Here is a 20,567-nt window from a genome sequence, read left to right as displayed (position 1 = left end):
GCAGGGCCGGCAGACGGGGGCGGGCAGAGGTTCCTGCGCTTGGCCTCCCGGAGGAACAAACCGCAGGGTCACCGCAGGGTCAGTCAGATCCCAGCAAAAACTGCGTTGCGGTCCACTGGGCAGGGGGCCCCCCTGAATGTGGCCAATATTAGGGAAACCTGCGCAGCCGGGTTTCGATTCCCGCCAGGGTGCGGGCTTCTCGGCCAGCGTGCAGGGCGGGGGTCGGCGCAGGTGCGGGGGGCGCCCCGCGTGACCCGGCGCCCCGCTCTCCCGGCCCGGTCCCCGGCCGCGCACCTGTGTGCGCTTTACAGGCCCCCGAGGCCCGGCGGCCCCCTCGCGGCCCCCTCGCTGAGTTAGGAAGCTGGTCTGTGCAGCTGCCCGGCCCTTCTCCGGGTCAGGGGCAGGTTAGAGCCTGGAGGGTTTGAGGACAGAGGGGCCTTGCTCCTCTCCCCTGCTCCGGGAGAGGCTGTGCAGCTGGGGTAGCTTAGAAAGGAAGTTCCTTTGAAATGGCCAGGAGTGAGCGCTACCCCGCTGACGAGGGCCGCTCCGGAGTGGCCGCAGGTTAGTGTCGCCTGGTCTCACTAGCCCAGCTGGAGCAGAGGATGCTCATTACCCTCTCAGGGGTGCTCCTGCCTCAGGGGTCGTGGGGAGGATTACTTCCAAGCGTGTCCTGAAGCTTTTCTCCTCTGTGCTTTTTGCCTTGCCTGGAATCTGGTAGAAGTCTACTCTTCTCTCCGGGCCCCATTGGATGTGGCCTCCTTCACAGGGCCTTAGCTGATAGCCCCAGCTGCAAGACAGGCATATTACTTGCAGCTCCCTCTTTAGCACTCGTCCTGCTCAGCTTTATTTTATCTGTGTGCTGGAGTCATTTTGCAGGCTAGACCGAACTGTTTGCATTTCTTAATTTTCAATAGCATGTGGTTCAGTGCCTTCTTGCTTACGAGGGTAGTTCTAATTAATGTTGGTTGCATTCCACTCAGTCAATCTCTCTAGGAGTTATCCTGATTGCACGCTCCAACCCCTTCCTCTATTGTTTGAGAGGAGACTGTACAAGAGAGAGCAAATGGAGATGAAGCCTTCCTGTTCCTCTCCCGCCTCCAGGAGCCCACATCATACATGAGGTTCCTGGCCACGAGACCCTTTGAGGCTGAGGAGATCATGTGCCCTTCATCCTATTCTCTGAGGGGCATAATGAAACAATGAGGAGTTTTGATCTAGCTTCTGTGTCACGGAGCAAACCCTAGGACTCCTTCATGCAAGCAGAGCTGGGGGATTATATAGGCAAGTTGTTAGAGATACAGGCTTTTCCTGTTTGCAGTTAGGTTTGGGGGTCATGATTTGATCTGTGTTCTATCCAAGTCTGTGTAATAATGGTCCAAGCCATAATGGGATTCTACCATGTGCTTCTAATGGCTTAAAATAACTTAGCACATTTGGCAGACAAGATGAGAGCCCAGCTAAGGAACCTGGATTTATACTGATATTGTGAATTCCCAACAGATGAGGAAATCATCTGGGGGCAGTTTGGGAAGAAAATTTGATTCTGCGACCATCTCAAAGCTCCATGTCATAGGCATATCACTCTCAAACCACAGGACACAATAGGAACCAGCTATAAAAACCATGGAGAGACTTTAACATGTGGTTAACTCTGTTCCCTTCCCATTGTAAAGAATTGGTGCTATGATCTTGGACATTCATGAGTGGTGTATAAGGGGCATTACTCATATCCCTAGTGTTCTCTGTGTTGTACAATTCAATTGTAGCAGACGTAGTCCTTACCCATGAAGACTGAAACCCAGAAACATACAAATGTGTGGTCAGACACACTATAATTACTACATTACACAAGAAGAGAGACAAAAGGAAAAACACACTTCTCAGCCTGGATCTTGAGGCCTTCTGTGTTCTGGCACTAGTGTATTTTTGTGGCCTCTCTCCTCACCCTCCAAAGCATTTATATTCCAATCATGTAAAATGATTTGCCACTACCCACTCCCTTCAAACAAAATGGGCCTTGAACTTTTGTACTTCTGAACCTTTAGTAAGCTCATCCCACTGCCTGGAATCTCCTTCGGTCTAGCATTTCCTAGGTGTATCTCTCATCCTTCCAGCTCCTGTTCAATGGCCCTCAGCCCTGCAGACTTCCCAGACTGCCAGGTTAGAATGCATCTCTTCCCTCCTTACATTCCCCTCTCCTATATTTACCCTCTGTGGTCTGTTTTGTCTTCTTGTCTTAAAGTATCCTCTGTGGGGAGATATCAGGTTCCCCCAGCCCTAACTGTGTGGAGCTGGAGGAGGCCATGTGGGGGTGACAAGCCATCTCCCTTACGGACAGTCTGCAGGTGGGATGAACAGAGTCTGGTAAGAGGGCAGCTGCGGGCATATGCCCGCGCACAGGTGCGCCGATGGGTTTTCCATCTGTAAAAGTATAAGATAAAGTCCAGAAGCCACACCCAAAATTAGTTCCATCATTTTGAAGTCACGGCTCCCTGGATACCTACTCAAATATGTTAAATCAAAGGATACATATCTTGGTTTTATGGGATTTTGATAAAGTGCTCCCTATAATATCAGGTGCACTGTATATTCAAAAATGAAAAGTAAGACATCCCAGGTGGCACGGGCTCTGTTCCAGGGCCCACAGATGTCAAAATGCAAAGTGTGCGGTGACCCTGAATCATTCTTGCAAAGATGAGCAGGGAAGAGGTAGACCGCCAAATGACTTGGTGTTGGGCAGCTGGTCCACAGTTCAGGGCTCCAGGCCCCTCATCTGGAATAAGCTACATGTCGTCGCGGGCTTCCTGATGCTTGGCAGCCAAAGAAATACTGATTCAGCGTCCAGGCCCTGCCATAGGGACAAGCTGGATTAAGACTTTACAGTTCCCTGTGGCTTGCGTTTGTCTGCCACCCAAACCGCAGCCTCTGGAGGGTGTGGAGAAAGGAGAAGACAAGGGCCATTTCTTCTCAATCCAGCAGAACTGCATATTCTGCTTCCTTGCCCCTCAGTTTAGAATCAACTGCTTGGAAACACGTGAGCTTTAGCCTAAAGTACTCATTTACCAGTGTTTCATCTGGGTTTTCTGGAAGAGAATGGAAATCTCTGCCTGCAGAGAGAGTCCCCAAGTGAGTGAAGGTGGGGAAGAGAGACCACAGCCTTGATGGACAGTTGTGCAGAGAGGTTCCTGCTGCTGGGAGTGAGCTGCAAGAAAATGTATTCTGAAGCTGAGAGCAAATGAAAAACTCTCAGAAAACAACCCCGAGTGCAAAGTGAAAACCTTGAATTCCTAAACATCTTGGTTTAAGATGGCAAGTCACTGTAAAGTATAAAAGCATTTTATAATCTTCTAATCTGCACAGCGATCTATACATTACTAATCTGGGAGTTAAAACAAAATGAACAATAAAACCTTTGGGGAGCCGTACACATCCTTCCACTTAGTCATAGAGAACTCCCAGGGGCTCATGGTATGTTCGCACCTTTGGCAAAATGGCTTAGTGCCTAGATGAAGACTAGAATCTGGGTGAAATCAGAGATGCAAATCAGCTGGGATATTGCTCCAGCGTTTTCTGGAGCCACAACGGTTCTCAACTGCGGCCACATATTTGAATCTCCTGGGGAGCTTTAAAAATACTGGTGCCTGGGTCCCAGCCCAGAAAATTTTGGTTTAATTGGTCTGGGGTGTGGCTTGGGCACAGGGCTTTTTAAAGCTCCCAGGGGCTTCACCGCACAGCCATGGATGAGCACCAGGGCTAGGAGAGGGAGTGGGCACAGGTTTGCAGCTGGGGGTGGACGGGACTCAAACAGCTTTCTAACTGTCACATTCTGAAGTGATTTTGAATAAGAAGAGCTTTCCTTACTGTTTTGGAGTACCATGTCAAGAGGCCACATTTTTTTAAACTAAAAGTAAGATGTGAACTTTTCAAAGGCAAGTTTTTTTGACTAGTCTGAAGTGAGCATCTTTGCTCTTTCAAGAGAACTGCTTCCCTTCATGTCTCCCCTCCCGTGTGTCCACCAAGGAGATGATCATGCTCCTCAGAACACACAGGGAAGCGTGTGTGTAGCACTTCCCAGGATGAATTAAGAACCGAATCAGATGAAGCATTTGTGTAGATAACGAACTCTGCATTTCTCTTTAACAGTAAAAAGAAGAACTCTGTCCTTTTCTTGAAGGGCAAGTTCTCAAGGCATTTTGGTTTCTCTCAGGTCCTGCGCTGTGGCACAGAGAGTTCCCTGCGGACCAAAGGTGGTTCAAACTCTTTCCAGGCAAGAGGAACCCAAGGGGATTAAATATGTCATTCAGTACCTTCACTGCATTTTCCAGATATGTATATAATTATTTACTCAGATCATGTTATATATGTTGGTTATGGCTACTATCTCTTTTTGAACCACAGAACACCCTGAAATGAGCACAAGGGCGAAAAGAATCCAAATTCTCTAAGTTTCAGCGAGTAGTAAGCTTACATTAACTAGAGATGTGTAAGGCTCATCTCTCTATATAGTTACTTCTCTATAGTTTTTCTACAGACTGACTCAGAGCCTTACATGTAAGTATTTTTATAAATATATGTACTCATATATATTTACATTTCTACTTTCACAGTGTCCATTTCAGACTTTTTCACCTGGAACAGGAGCTTGCATGTTCCTGCTCACTCGCCACCAGCTCGTAGATCTGCCCAGGCCCACACACCTTCCTTGCCACCAGTGCTCCAGCCTCTGTGTCTTATCTTTCCTCCTGGGGGGCTTTCGGTGCCCTGCTAACAGGGCTGCAGATAAGGGGGTTGTGTCTGCACAGCAGGGCCTTTTCCTCCAGGTAAAAGAGGTCTCCATTCTAATGTTTGCTTTTAAAAAAAAGGATCCTTTTTTCCCCTGACTTTTTAAAACCAGCACCTGAAGCCCTGTGTGGGTAGACAGCTTCCGCACGCACTTTCAGCTCCAATAGCACTATGGACGGTCCTTACCTCTTACAGAATATCAAAACACATTCCAGAGGCATTAAAGAAATAAATAGAAAAAATGAAACAAAAAAGAAACTAGAAGAAAATGAAGATACATATTTATCTGATTTGGGGACTATAAATACATAGACATATAAGTGGAATGGAAGAAACTACAAAGCAAAAGATATATAGATTTAACTACATAAAAAGGGAATACTTCTATATGTCAAGATAATACCCTAAAAATGAAATAGTTGGAACAATAGTAAATAAAATACTGGGAGAAATATTTTAACATATCTGATAGGTAGCAAAGGGGAAATTGCCTCATGTTAAAAAAACCTTACAAATCATTAAAAAAACAGGTAACAATCCAATTGAAAAATAAGCAAAAGACATAGAAAATGCCTAAAAGGAATACTAAGAGACATGAAAAATTTTCAACCCCGCTAATACTCAAAGAATACAAATTAAGATGAGAGTATTATTTTTCATTATGAAGTTGGCAAAGATTTAAAAATATGACTGCTCTGTGTCGGTAAGGTAAATTGGAATAACAAAATGCTCACACTTCCTACTCCTGCTCAGACCTGCACAACTGAGCTTGTCTGAGGTAAGAAAATTGAACAGTTAATAATAGGAGATAAGGTTCTATAGCTCAATGGATTCCAAGGTGAACAGAATAGTGAGCAATCTGGAAACCAGGCCATTGGAGGAATGGTTGAAGGAGTTGAGTGTTTAGCTTGGGGAGTACAACTCTATGGGGAGACACTGAAAAATTATTATGAAGAAGGCATAGATTTACTCTGCTTAATTTTTCTAAAGCAAGGGGAGAAATGGAAGAAAACACACTTTGGCCACATACGAGGAGGATCTTTCCTACAATCAGAGCTGTCCCATGAGTCCCAGAGTGGGCTGACTCATGACATGAGCAGTCTCATCAAACAGAAGCTGATGGGTTTTCTGTCAGGGATGTTCTAGAGGAAGCTTCTTGACTGCTAAGAGTACTCTCAAATTTTTCCTCTATAAAGTCATCTTTTAATAACTGTAGAACTTTCATAACGTGGTTTATTTTAAGAAACTAATTTAAACGATCCCAGACAAGTGGAGATAATGGAAACCTGCAGGGAGTGGGTCTGGTCAAACAGAGTTCAAAAACTCCAGGTACCAACTAATATCAGCAGTGTGGAACTTACACACTTACATGTCTTGAGTCTGCTGAGGTAAGTGGAATAATGGCCCTTTGGTCCTAGAAAGTAGGTCTTCAGTTTTTGTTTTTAAGCATGTGAGTGAGAAGTCTCGGTATAGAATTCTTAAGGTTAAGAATTTTCCCCAAGTTCCTTTTCCCAGATCTGTCCATGTCCAAAAATAAATGTGGTGCTTCTAGTCATCTTTAGAGAGAGACTGTGGTAGGTCAGATGGCGGCCAGTTCAGCCCTCACACTCGCCAACCTCTGAATCTGGAGATGAAGTATCATAATGTGCTCTGTTCCAAAAGGGACACGAAGATATTTTTAAAGTCTTAACACCTGAGAGTTAACTTGAGTATTTTCAGAACTATTCTGTTTGGCTAACATCAAATGACACCCTTCTAAAGGCATGCAGTTAGATGCCAATGTTTCTCTTTGATATGGGATTTAATGAGGGTAAAATCAAAGCAAAAGTCACATCCCGGAGAGATGTAAAAAATAAGCAGTATGCAGAAAAGAAAAAAATATGTTCGTTTCTTCACAGAATAGGCAATAAGATTCTAGGTTCATAGGAACCTTAAGTTTCTTTCAGCTAACATCACGGCAGCTGAAGGAGAAGCTCGTGCAGATATGAAATGTAAACATTTAATATGGAATGTATTAGCCCTGAAGCAGAAATACTCCACACCTCTCTCATGCACCACCCACAAGCTGCTTCCCTGTTGGTTGTTTGTTCTAATAACAGAGATGAACTCCGTGAGGACAGGGACCTCAGAATCCCCTTCCTTCTCTTCCCCTAACACTCCACATTGAATAGATTTTGAAGGCTACTGATGACGTGGGTTGGCATGAGGAAGATCAAGAGACATTCTGAGATAAAGCATTCACATTGAACTTCATGTTCAGACGTTTTCCCCTAATTTGTCTACTTGGGATTCTGGCTCTTTATAGTTATGGGACTATAATTCATTTAAAATTTCAGCTACATTAGTTGCCACTGCATGTTAGGCTGCTGAAGGGGAACAAGTCATGTGTGGCACAAAGTAGGATCTCAATAAAAGGTGATGAATGCATGAAGACATGTGAGAAGGCTCACGTGCCAGCATCTTTCCCTCAGAGATGTAACTCCGGGCTTGCACTCCAGAAGGGGAAGGCGAGCTAGCTAGCAGTACCTCTATGTATAGGGTCAGAGTATACTAGGCAAAATTGATTTTTATAGTCTTCAAATTAAACCAATTTATAGTCACTGCTGGTATTTAATAATCCTTTTGTCTGAGAAGAGCATAGAGGAAACAGAAGGGAAATCCCCAATTTTGCTGAGAAAAAAAAAGCTTTTATTAAAATTCTATATGACTGGGAAAAAGAATCTTTCTCAGAGAAGAATTTTTAAGAAGGCTCTGAAATTAGGACTTGTGAAGAAAAGTTAATGGAACAGAGGCAAGTTAGCCTAGAGGAGAGAACATTGCTGAGTAACCTGATGTTCTTCACATTCATTCTGTGATCAGCCTATGATGAAATGAAAGCAGATAGTATCGTGATAGGGTTCAGTGATCCGTACTGAATGTTTGTCAGTACGTCATTATAATTTTATATTGCTGGACTATTGGGGTAGCACAGTGTTGAGGAAAGTGCATTGGATTTGGGGCCAGGAAAATTGGGTCCTAGATACTCTCTAGCTCTATCACATAATAGTTGTGTGACTCTTGAATAAGTCACTTAATGCTCTAAGATTCGGTTTCTCCAACTCTAATGTGTGAGAGAGGCAGGGATTGTTCTACTTTCTTCTTGGTGCTATTCAGAGGGTCAAATGAGATAATGGCTCTTAAAGCTCTCTATTATCTATAAAGTCCCAGCCACAGTGGGCCACAGTGTTCTTATAAAATTAAGTGTTTAGACAGGATTGAAGTTGTGGGCACTCCTTCCCCAGAGGTCTTTAAACCTAGAGCATCTTCTAGTCCATATGGCTTTGCCACAGGCTCTCTAAGGGTAGGGAGAATGAAGCAGATCACTTCAAAATGTTATTCTGCCCCAGGATTCTTAGCAGCTGGTGATTCCCTCAGGTTACTGTGTCAGAATAGAACAGTCAATGTGATGAAGGTTGTTTCCTTCTTTTCTAATTTTTGACAGTTTTCCCTTCAAATGGAATCAAATGAGACACATAGGGCAGGACACTGGGATGTGAGCAAACACCTGCTCTTGGTTTGACTTTTCCCTAAAACATGTTTTTAGTCCTGTTTTTTGATGCAAGTTAACTTCTTTGGCCCAGCTTCATGTTGTTTCCCTGTTTGTTGGAAGATACTGGAGATATTTATGTCTTGGGTAGAACCGATTCCCTAGAGGACAATGCTCATTGATTCGTGATCACATCAGGCATTGGGCAGATTCTTTCTGTTGTGGATGATGGAGATGCCACAAAGGTTCTCTTTGACTTATCTAGAATGGGAACTATTATTGTCTTGGGTGTAAATGGTCAGTTTTCCTTCCAGGAAGGTGAGAAACCAGGGAACAGGACAGAGGATGGATTTGCAGATGGAGATTTTCTGGAGAAAAACTAGCCCAATATTACTGCCACGTCCTCTTACAGCACATCCTCTTTGTGTGGCCTTTTAGTGGCCTGAAGAAGCTACTTGGCTGTTGACCATAGACTCCAAAAATGAAGTGGAAGTGGGGGAAGGACAATGGAAGAGAATAAACGAATTTTAGAGTTCAATGGGAAGCAGAACTCTTTTAGCTCACCCGCCTACTGAGTGAGAAACGTGGGGCCCCTCTGGGTTGGCCATGGCCACTCACCCTCTGAGTAATAGGCTACCTCCTAACAACCCTGTCCTCAGTCAAGCCAGACAAGCCTTTGGAAAATGAGTTCTTTTTGTGGTAAAATCTTTCTCTTTTAAATTGCACTCCCTGGTTTGCTGTCACTTTAGAGGATCTAGGCTAAATCTATTTTCTTTCACTTCACAGTCCTTGAAGTATCGGAAGAAAGTCTTCACGACTTGCCTTACTTTTCCTCTCTGAATGAAATCTCCCTATTACCTTCAGCCATTCCTTATGGAATATGTATTCTAGACACAGAACCCCGTCCTCTTGTACACATTGCAATTTTCGAAGCTTCCCTTCTCCTATCCTATAGGGTAGATAGGGCACCCACCTTTTGTCTGATTCCAAGAATGGGAACTATTTCTCACTTGGAGAGTTGAGACTCAAGTGGTGGATCTAATGATTGGCTCACTTACTGAAATGACAAACAAGAACCTTCATTTGTGGACTCGGATGCCCAGACTGTGCCTGATTAGTGGCCCTAGGGGGGCTTCGTGTGCGATGCCTGACATTCTTGAGCCCGAGATCTCATGAAGATACCTTTCCAGAGATTTCAAATATACCCAGCCCTGCTGACAACTCCAAGAGAATAAGAATTACCCCCTTGTTCTCAACCAGTCATAAAGGTTTGCTGGCATCTCTCTACTCCTGTAACGCCAGGCCAAAATGTCTAACTGGTGGCTTGAATGGCACACTGACTTGCTCTATCTCCTCTTTCTGGTTCCTCCAGACAAGAGCAATTACAGGTTTCTCAGCTCCCAGAGCTTTCCATCCTCTTCTGAGCTAATATGGCTCCAGGCTGCAGCGAGGAACTAGCAGACACACAGAATCTGGCCCCAGAGGCTTATAAAACAGAGAAGGAGACACCAAAGGCTGAAATCACTTCCTTGCATTTCCTTTCATCCTTTCCTGCACAGTCTGCTTCACCAAAACCATACCCTTCCTGTGAGACCCCCATCTCAGAACCACCGAGGGCTCCTGCACGCATTTGTAGTTACTGAGCAGAGCGCTGGGGGCGCTGAACGTATGCACAACAGCCTCTGCTGGGGGCTTACAGTACAAGATGGCGCAACACAGGGTCCAAGCCACGGGGGTCTAGAACGGGAGAGGTGTCACATTAGCAGTAGTTTACAGGACAGAAACAGGCTTAGAGAACTAAGTGAAGGGCTCAAAGCTCCACAGTGAAGTAAGGGCAGGATTAGAGCTGGAGTCCAGTTCTCCTGACTTCCAATCCAAAACTCTCTTTAAGATGACATATGTAATGTCATATGTGCCTGTCTGTATTTCTACTTATATACATATGCGTATGCATGGGTGTGTGAAATTTTCACTTGTAGAAAGCTGTATTTCACCCACATGCTCTAATTTGATTCTCACAATCACCCCATCTGACAGGTAAGGGAGCCGAGGTTTGTCCACACGAGTAAATGGAAGCAACTGGATTCATAGGCAGGCCTTCTGATTCTGGCTCCCTCTTCTTCTGAGTGTATAACATTGTTATTTGATCTCAGTGGCCATTACCAAATCCCTCTTCAGGACCCCTGTGGAATGAAATTCTCTTTTTCCCTGTCCCTCTCTGACATTCTCAACAAAACCATAACACAACTTCTCACTGCGATGGTGACAAGGTGAGGTACAAGACAGCATAATTGGAACATACGGCATATGAGTAGCCAGGGGGAGTCATCTCAGTCACTCTGATGGACAGGTATAGGCAGGAGGGGCCAAGGTGTGGCCAGGTTCAAGTGTCAGGGGAATAATCCTGGAGGCAGGGGCATAGAGTGGAGTAAACAGTATTGGAGGCCCATGCCCTTGGTTGGTGGGGGAACAAACTCATAAAATGATGCTACCCTCTGACTACATCTCCTCCTGTTTCATGGTTTTGCATTTATACCATTTTTATTATAATCTTAACAAGTGTCTTAGCAACACATTATCTTAAAAATCCGAGAAGACTCTGCTTTGGAAGAACATCTTAGAGATGTTAGAAAGAGAGCAATTGTTTCCCTCTTCCTCCCCAGCCAGCTAAAGTCCCGAGTTGAGGAAAAGGAAGGCAATGGGTATTTACTGCACACCTACTATGTGGCAAGAACTTTACTTGGATTACCTTGTTTACTCCTCTCCTCATGAGATGAAGAAACTGAGACTGTATTATAGAGATTATGTAATTTGCTTAGGGACACACAGCCAGCAAGTGGCCCGTTAGACTAAGGCATTTGGCCGGTTCCTTCCACACAGTACACATGGTCTTCTCAACGTTGGGCAGGCTCAGCTCCTAATCTCTGGCTCCAGAGGACCCTGAACGATCACAGTCACTGCTTAAGGTGTCAGCCCTTCTGCCAGAAATGACTTTGCGGGTCACTAGTGAATGGCAGTGGGAAATTTAAACATACTCATAGGATCCTCAGAGAATCAGACCCAGGATGAGAACTTCAGAGCTGGAAGGGACCCTGCCAAACATAAAGCAACTCTTGAATTTTGCAGGTAAGAACACTGAGGCCAAGGGATTAGGATTGAAGGATCTACCCAGGTCAAACAATTATTTAGTGAAGCTGGGACCAGAACTGGTTCTCCTGCCTAAGATAAAGACCAGGAATTCAGCACACTAGTCATGAATGACTGGTAAATAGAGATGGGATAAAATACTCAAGAGAGTCTCCTAATACAGGTAGGATTGAGGGGAAAGAAAAGTACATGTAGCCAGAGAAAAGAGTATGTGAACCAAGACTGAAAATACAGATCTAGGGTGGGCTAAAGAGACTCAGTAAGTCACTTCCCAGATTGTGTTTTGTTCCCATTGCACATACAGTTGGAAGCCAAATGCAAGCCACCAAGGTTGCTGTGAAATAGCGAACAATTATAGCGCAAATAGTTGTGGGCAGCTGTGGGAGTGCAAGCCACCTGCTCCAAGTTTACAGCTTTGTTAAACTTGGTAAACATTAAAAATGGAATAGGAATACTCCCAGTCTGTACAGTGTCCCATACCCTTCCTGGGAGGCCTTATTCGGGAGCTGACCAGGCTCTTCTCCCTGTGGCCTAGAGCTGCTTTCTCTTGGTAGAGGTCAGTGTTGTCAACAGTCTCTGGTAAAGACCGAGGGAGGTAGGGAGTATCACAGAATCATATATTTATAGAGTTTGAGGGAGTCACAGAGCCCCCAGAATATAATGTCTCTTCTAATGTTCAGATAAGGAAACTTAAGATCCAAGAGGTTATGTGTCCAAAGTTATAAATTTAGGGGCAGCATAGACTCTTGATCTCTGAACTTTGAACCCTTTGTCCCCATGAGGTTTGTAGATGCTGACAAACGGAGTTATAGCATTACAGAATGTTACAGCTGAAAGGGGCATGGCTCTCAACCCCCAGGGTTTTCGGTTGTCACATGACTAGGGGGTGCTATTGACATTTAGTGGGCAGGGACCCAGGATGCAAATAAGTAGCTTGAAATGAGATCATTCTTCGTAATGAATTGTCTTGCCCAGATACCAAAAATGCCCTTGTTGAGAAATATTTTGTCTACCATTTGACTTTACAGTTGAGGAATCTAAGCCTAGAACTGGGATGGGCTTGACAAGGGTCCCAAAGGGAGTCAGCAGTCCTCTGACTCCATCCCACTGAGCCCCCGAGTGAATTAGCAGCAGGAAAGGGACAGTAGATCCTTCCCTTCCCAGCTCCTGCTGCAATTGCTCTTAAGCTATTTCTTGGTCTGCACTTACTTGGACTTGAGGCCCTCCTGTCCATAGGGTTGCAGCAGATACTGGTGCACGAGCTTATCCCTGAGAGTCCCAGCCAGTTTGATTTTCTTTCTTGATCGGTGCAGGTTGATGATAAAAAGTGTAATGGACCCTCGAACATAGTTGTGGCTGAGATGGAGAGGGAGAAGGGTAAGATGGACATAAAGTTGTCAGTTAGGTGCTGCTAAATAATTTATAGACTGCACCAGACAGGACTGCCCCAGGAAAGGGCACTTATTTTATGATTCTTGGCCACCCCTGACCTTCAAAGACAGGAAGGCCTTGTTATTGTTTGTGGTTTCTTGCAGAGAAGATACCCGTTTCCTACCACACTCCTTTTGTTTTTGTTTAAATGTATCCCAATGATTTTAGAAAACAAAATATCTTTTTCTGAGTGTGAAAATAAAACATGCTGACTGCAGGGGGAAAAAAAGGAAAAATACGGAGAAATACAAAGAAGAAAAAGAAAATTCTCCCATAATCCAAGTATCTTGAGATATGATAAAATTTTGGTAAACATCCTTCCAGTATTTTTTGTTTATTAATTCAATATTAATTCAAATATTTACTGAGTACTTTGACATATACATATATATTTCTCAGTTTTCATCTAATTGAGACCACATTGTTTTTATAGTTCGTGAACATCTTAAACATATTTTCATCTTATTATGTTATTGTATTTTCTTCTACTTACAGAAGAATGCTAAATTCTTTAATTATAGAAATGTAACATAATTTATTTAGTTAACCCCCTACCTTTGGAGACTTACATTTTTTCAAAATTTGCCATAACAAAATTACATAATGCTATTATATAAACTTTTTGCATGTCACCATTATTTCTGATAAAGTCCTGGAAGTTGGACACATTAGGTCTAGGGGAAGGCACATGGCATGATTCCTAACCAAATCTTCTGGTTCATTCCCGGTGATGCCCTTCCCTGTGGGAAGATTTTCTGTCCTTGCTGTGTTGAAACCTAGGGATCACACGATTGGTTTTGGCCAATGAAATGTGGGTGGACATGTTAAAATCTCTGTGCAGAAGTTTTAAGAGGCAGCCTGTGTTTTGCCATGACTCTTTTCCCTGTGCCAGAAGACCAACGATGTTCTTGACAGAGGTTACTCTATTGACCTGCATCCTGGCATGAAGATGATTTGGAGCAGAGCTACAGCTGAGCCATGACAGATCAGTAGTATGCATGAGAAATACACTTTCTTATCGAAAGCCATGGAGATTTGTTGGTCCTCCATGATCACGGCATAACCTTGCCTATCCTGACTGATACACACATTTTGCTAACACTGATGTTAACTGCCTAGAAAGCTTGTACCAGTTTGCTCTGTTCAGCTATCTATAAGAGCACCCATTTCCTCATACTCTTAAGAATAATGGATATTAACCTTTTAAAATACCTTTATCAACCCGAGAGGTGATAGTGGGATTTCGATGTTGTATTAATTCGTATTTTTAAAAAAATTCATGCTGAGATGCAGCATTGTTTTCATTTGCCTGTTTGCCATTTCATCCCTTCTTTTGTAAACTGACTATTCATGTCCTTTGCCCATTTTCTTATTGATTTATAAAAACTATTTATTAAAGATAGTGATCCTTTGTCTGCATGTATGTTACAAAGTTTCCCCCAGGTTTCTTTGACCAATTCAGTTTGTTTACATTGTATTCTGATGTATAAAAGTTAAAAACTCTTAGGTAGTCAAATTTACTGATCTTTTTTATTTCTGCTTTTGCTGTTTTACCTACACCAAGGTTATAAAACTATTCACATTTTGGAATCCTTTTAAACCAGCACAGGATGTTCAGAAGCCTGGAAGAACTATATGCCTACATGCAAGAGCCTTTCAGCATGTATCAACAAAACTATAATGATTTCCTTCTTTCTTGTAGGAAAAAAGACTTTGTTTCTAAGGGGTCCCCTAGGGCCCCATCTGGATGGGTTAATGAGAGGAAACAGAAGAAATGACCCAGTCCTGCCTTCAAAGGAGGAGTTCAGAGAAACTCTAAGTCAACTTTGCCCAGATGAAAATATCATTCCTTGCAGAAACAGCATCCCTTAGCCTCTGGGTCACTCACCTCTGCTTCTAAAGGTGTTAATTAAGAGTTGAGTGACTAAGGGCAGGTCAACATGATAACTTGGGTTGTTTTGCTTTTTAATAAAACAGTTGCTAGGACTCATCCTGAAGATTTTGATTCCATTCGTTTGTGATGGGGGCTAGGAGTGTGAGTGTGTGTGTGTGTGTGTGTGTGTGTGTAAATCTTTCTAGGATATTTGGTAGATGAGTTGGGTTTGGAAACCACTTGCCTAGAGCAATCCATTAGGGTTAGGAGAATTCCCAAAGTATATTCCATTGACTGTGTGTCAGATAATTTTTCTTGCATCTGTAGGAGGGCACATTATTATGTTCAAAGGCTTTCTGAATGCCTGCATTGATATTCTGATAAATTATTATATGACTTTTCTCTCTGGTTCCTCCTCCTCTGGTCCTTCTTAATCTTCTGAAGCATGTGAAGTAGTTTTTGGAGACAGCTGAGTTAGGTCAGAAGAGAATGTCCATTTACTGAGCAGACTTGTGTCACCAGAGCTCGGAAGAAAGATGCCGCTAGCCTGTGTCAGCATTTACTGTCAGTAAAAGAACACCAACTATATTCCATTGGTGGGCTTTAAGCTTCGCTTTGCTGAGGAAATTGAGCAAAACATCATTAACTACAGGTACTCTGGGCTTCAGTGTGAGCAAAAGTAAGCATGCATGGGTACCAATTTTGCCAGACTGTGGTAAACTCTTTTGCTAACTCCCATCAGATAACCTTCTCAAAGGTGAGCAGTGGAGGGGGGAGAGCCTCGTGCAGTTTTCCCTCTGCAGAGCTGGGGCAGAACTAGCCCTGGGAGACTGCAGAGGAGAAGGGTAGGGTGTGGGGAAGTGGTGGGTGGGAGGGAGACCTGAAATCACAGCACTGCTGCAGGGAAAGCTGTCTTTTCAAGCTGCTTGGCAATGGTCTGATTTCCACTTACATAGTTCCCCTGGGGGAGAAAAACCGGTACTGAAAGCCAGCTCAGAGACCCATGTGCAGAGGCTCTCACAGAATTCATGGAGCCTCCTCAGGTAGGAACTGGCACTGAAGACTGCCTCAGCCATCCCTTCTCCTGCTTGGCTGAGGGGCAAGGATATTAAGCAGAGGTCGTTTGGCTGCAAAGATACATTCTTGGCTCGGGAGTGTAGGCACCAACCTGAAAGCACTGTGTCGAAGATCCAGATTTCTGAAGAATATATATTCTCTGCCCACAAAAAAATAATCTTGGAGGAGTATCTGTTGCCTAAGAAGATGGGGTCTGACTGAAAGCATGGCTAACAGGCAATCACTCATCTTCTGATGTCAAGTCCAGGTGGATTTTGGTTCTCTTAGTAAATGTCCCTTTCTGTCTGGTAAAACATCTATCTTACTCCATGTCTCACTCATGGTGAGACTTCTTCCCCAGTAGAGAATCCATGCATCTGGAGTTCATCTTTCTGGCTGTTCTTTTGCTGCCTGACATCTTCTCTGTGATGCCAAGGGGGTAGGAGGAAGTGAGTCAGGGAACGGAGGCTCCAAGTGGAGTATCCTGGATGTAAGAGGTGGGGGACATCATATGGAGAGATGCGTCTTGACTTCCAGATAAAAAAACAGTCACTGTTCTAGAAATGTCTCCAGTGAAGCTGGGAGACAAGGAAAGGGAATAGAAGACGGTGCTTTGGAATCCATGGTCATTTCCAGTGAAAGTCCATGTGTTTGAGAACTGGGTTGGTCCATTGTCCCCAAATCTAACTCAAAGTTTTTGGGTTCGGTAAAAGTCAGGCCATGTTTTGCCAAACATTTTTTCCCCTAATTTCAAAGCCCCTGTGTATTTTAAGGGAAATTTAATCCACATGTTTCTGATTCATTTACACTTAACTCATCAAAATATTGTTTTGTAAGAGTCATTTGATGTCCAAGAAGCCTCAGGAACCTTTTTTATGAGCCTTTAAAAGGATTTCTTCTAAAAAACAGGAAGTCATGTTTTGCCAATAATAAACAAACTTGAACCCCAAAAGGCTCAATTTTGCTTCAATATCCACCAGGTTCCAGTTGGTTCTGAACTTGGCTAAGGACCTCAGCTCCTCCCTAGAAACATACATTATTTCAGCAGAATAGTTTATAAAGACAAAGTTTCCCAGTCAAAACATATTTGTTCTCTGAACAAGAAGATCTGAGGTGAGAACTGCCATGCTGCCGGGCTCCTGACTTGTTGACTCTAGAACAGAAGGCAGCAGAGCACCTGCTGGTGTTGGTTTGCATTTCAAACTTTTGATCCTAAATCAATCATAAAACACAACACTCTCCTAGGTCAGAAACAAACCACAATGTAAGAGAGTGCCATGAAAGGCAGCGAGGTATTCAAATAGAGGTTGCATAACTGCCAAGGAGATTGTAAAAGAAAATTCTGTTTTATTGGACATTGGGCCAAAAGATCTCGAAGGGTTCTTCCCAAGTGTAAAAATCTTTGCATTATTAATGTTGTTATTATTTGCATATAGGGGTGATACCATAAAGCTTTTGGAATTCGGTATGATAAGTGCAGATATCTGGCAAGATGCTTGGCACACAGCAAGTGCTCAGTATACACTGGAGTGCAGGAGTTGTTTCAACAGACAGTCTCTCTGGGTTGTTCTACTGGTAAGTTTATACTTTCTCACCCAATCCCTGCTTTGACCAAGGATATATATTTTCAGAGTATTGGTCAAGAGTGAACAGTGTGAAGCCAACATGCCCACTCTGGGACATTTCTGTGACCTTGAGCTTGTTGACCATGAATAAACTAAGTGAATCAGTAGTGCTTCCTCATGGCTGTTGTGAATCATGAGGGGGCGCAGACAGGGCACACAGCTTCCCAGGGAGAAGGAGAAGAGACACCTGTCCTATCTTTGTGCCTACCTATTTGGGGCACCTGACACCCACAGACATGGAGGAGACCGGCATTCCCAGCCAGCTCAGTGCATCTGTTGTGGGCTTACTTTTCTAATAGGAACGAAAAGACCTTCCCCTCTGTTATTATCATTATGGCCATATGTGCAAGAGATCAGTCAAGTCTCGTCTTCCCTTTTTAATGGGGAAGAGAGGTGCTACTAACAGAAGCACAGTGGCACCGTTTCCCTAGAGAGGTTCTGAAGTGAATTCCCACAGAAAGCAGAGAGCTGGTGATTAGAGAGCATATTAAATCCAGATGATTTTGGTTAACTTGTTTGAGCTCTCCTGCTAGGGAATGGTAGAATTCTTAGCCGTTCTACCACACCACCTCCTTCTGGATGATTGCTGATATCAAAGGGGAAGAGAGTGAGAGCTGTAAATCATCCGTGAGGTCTTGATGTCCTATTTCTGCCTTCATTCATCCATCCATCCATCCATCCAACATTTGCTGAGATCTTCATGCCAGTCACCATATTAGATACCGAGAATACAAAAATGAATGAGACACTGGCCCTGAGTTCATGGTATGTTCAGAATATTAGTGACAACTCCCGACAAGCATGTCAAAGAATGTGAGGATGAGCAATGGGATGAGACTATGTGAGGAGCCCTCTGTGAGGACACCCAAATCCTGCTAAGCCCATGGCTACTGACATTTTCCCCCTGGTTCCTCAGACCGATAGTATAAAGGGCACAACTGATGTGCTTCCCAACAGAGACAAAAGGTGCCAAGGGTAATATTTCTTTCTCGAAGCTGGGGGTCCTCCTTTTGAGTGGTTACCTCAGGGCCAGGGTGGAGACAAGGAGTACAATGTATCCTTGTGTGGTGATCAGATAACTCCAGCCAAAGCCATAAAGCAGTCACTCTCTGTCAGGTATTGGATTGAGCTTCCTGATGAGCAAAAGGGACGTTGAAAGCCTCTGGCCTCGGCCCAAACCAGCCTCCTCTCATCCACAATAGGCACTTGTATCTACAGACAAGACAACTGGCCCCTGGCCCCACTATATTCAGAGTGATTCTTTGAAAAATCTTATCATGATAAATTAATTGACTTGGCTCCTCTCTCATCAAGGAAGGGGAAGGAGCGTCTGTTGTAACCTGACCACTGGAGCTCTTTGTGCTATCCATTGCCCATGATCAGCCCCTGATAGGCCCACCGGAATGAAGGTCTGGCTGGAGGCACTGGCTTCCTCCTCCCCTCCTCCACCTGCACTAAGAGAAAGAGTTCTTTTTCAGAGCTGCCTACTCTGCTCCTTAAACAGGAAGTGATGTAAGAAAGCCGTATTTGGTCAGATGGGTTTGGCTTTAGGCTCAGTTTTCAATTTTTACCTTCTGATCTTCATGTTTTAAAATTTTATCTGCCTCACCTTATTTACTTAATGATAATTATTTTTCCTGTTTATTTACAGACAACTTCAATGACAACCAGTGCTTCGGATCAAAAAGAGAAGGATAACCACGCATTACCACACTGTTCTGAGTTCAGCCCTGTAAAAAAGGAAGCCTAGATTTTATTTAACCTCATAAGATTTAAAATAGCTGGAAAGATTTCTGAAATTCTGAAAATGTTTCTAAAGCTGGCGTGACTACCTTTGGGCTTTCCAGCTTGGGACACACAGGTCTAGGGCTAGGTTTCTAGTGGGAGAGCTCTCCAGCATACACCTTAGAAATGTAGACTTATTTCCTCAAGCTCAGCTGCTGGATCATAGGAACAAATTTTATATCTCTAGCTTGGTTCAGAGGTAGGTACACACAAAAGCTTCATGGGCATTACATCAACTGGCACAGAGAAAATGCTCAATAAAAGTTTGTTGGATGAAGAAGTAAATGAACAAATGGCATGTGTTTTTATGAACTTTTTGTGCATCAATCCTCTGAGAGTGAGAAAACGGTTTCACTTGGAGAAAAAGCTATTTATCAGAGGTCCTTTGAAACCTGCAAAGAGCAGGTATAATGATTCCAGAAGCAGTTTACAGTCAGTCTTAACAAGGGTCCCAAATGGTATGGAATTCTAGGAGGGGCCTGAAGCCTGAAGCCCCTCGGGAGTGGCTTCCTCTGACATCTCTCTGAAGACTTACTTGTGGTGGTTTGTGCAGTGTGCATAAATCCTTAGTTTGTCCCGGATCACTCGGCCTGGCCGTGGCTTCCGTTGGAGCCCGGCCACATGCACAGCCAAGACTTTGGGGCCGATCAGGCGCTTGTAAAGGAGAGAGAGCCAGTAGTCCTGAGGAGAATAGAGAGGTGGAAAGTCAGAGAAAGAAGCATGTTGAGTATCTTGAGTAAACATACCAACACACAGGCCAGAAACCACTTCTTACCAGGAGTACAGTGAATCATGACTAAAGAGACCCTAATCCTGTAAGCCTGTCAACCCAATCCGGTGCTCACCTTGGGTTGATAATGAAATGGGCACAGTCTAAAGTGGCCTTTTCAACTGACCAAATAGGGAAATTTAAGTAGGGTGGACTCAGACAGGCACGCAATACAAATGAATCAAAGTTTTTCACATATGAAATAATAACCTATCAGGGCCTTACATCTTTGACTTTCTTTTCCTATGACTTTACTTTCATACTGGTTTATGACTTGTGTTTAACTGTAGAATAGAAGATTTCCAATCTTTAGGATTGTCATCAATATAAGAATCCAATGTCATCCTCCAAATATTGTCACTAAAGACTATTAGTGTGATGGGAGGGGGATGAAGGTCCTCCAGGCAAGAGACCAGGGTCCTGAATTCCATAGTCAGAAACACAAACAGAAGAATGTTTGCAAACCATGGTGCTACTTCTTGGTCATCCTCAATAATTCTAAAATAAAAAGAATAATTCTAAACTAAAAGAATGTGATGCTTTTAACCATTCTGGCATCCATTTGTAACTGAT

At 43.7% G+C, this 20,567-nt stretch overlaps 1 protein-coding gene across 1 annotated transcript in view; it reads right to left on the bottom strand.

Annotated features, from left to right (window-relative positions):
• HPSE2 (heparanase 2 (inactive)) overlaps positions 1–20,153 on the bottom strand; it is a 32,448-nt gene extending 12,295 nt beyond the window's left edge. Inside the window, exons 1-2 of the mRNA XM_081823660.1 lie at positions 19,761–20,153; positions 12,665–12,811 (exon numbers count right to left, since the gene is read on the bottom strand). Coding sequence (XP_081679786.1) covers positions 12,665–12,811; positions 19,761–19,969 — 356 coding nt within the window. The 5' untranslated portion in view covers positions 19,970–20,153. The remainder of the gene's footprint in view (positions 1–12,664; positions 12,812–19,760) is intronic.
• Between the last annotated feature and the right edge of the window lie 414 nt (positions 20,154–20,567).

This window comes from Leptonychotes weddellii, chromosome 6 (genome assembly GCF_054177405.1).
Source record: "Leptonychotes weddellii isolate Sample4059 chromosome 6, ASM5417740v2, whole genome shotgun sequence".
Classification (NCBI taxonomy): Eukaryota; Metazoa; Chordata; class Mammalia; order Carnivora; family Phocidae; genus Leptonychotes; species Leptonychotes weddellii.
Note: the sequence above shows the minus strand (reverse complement) of the source record. Positions and strands in the feature narration are given on the sequence as shown.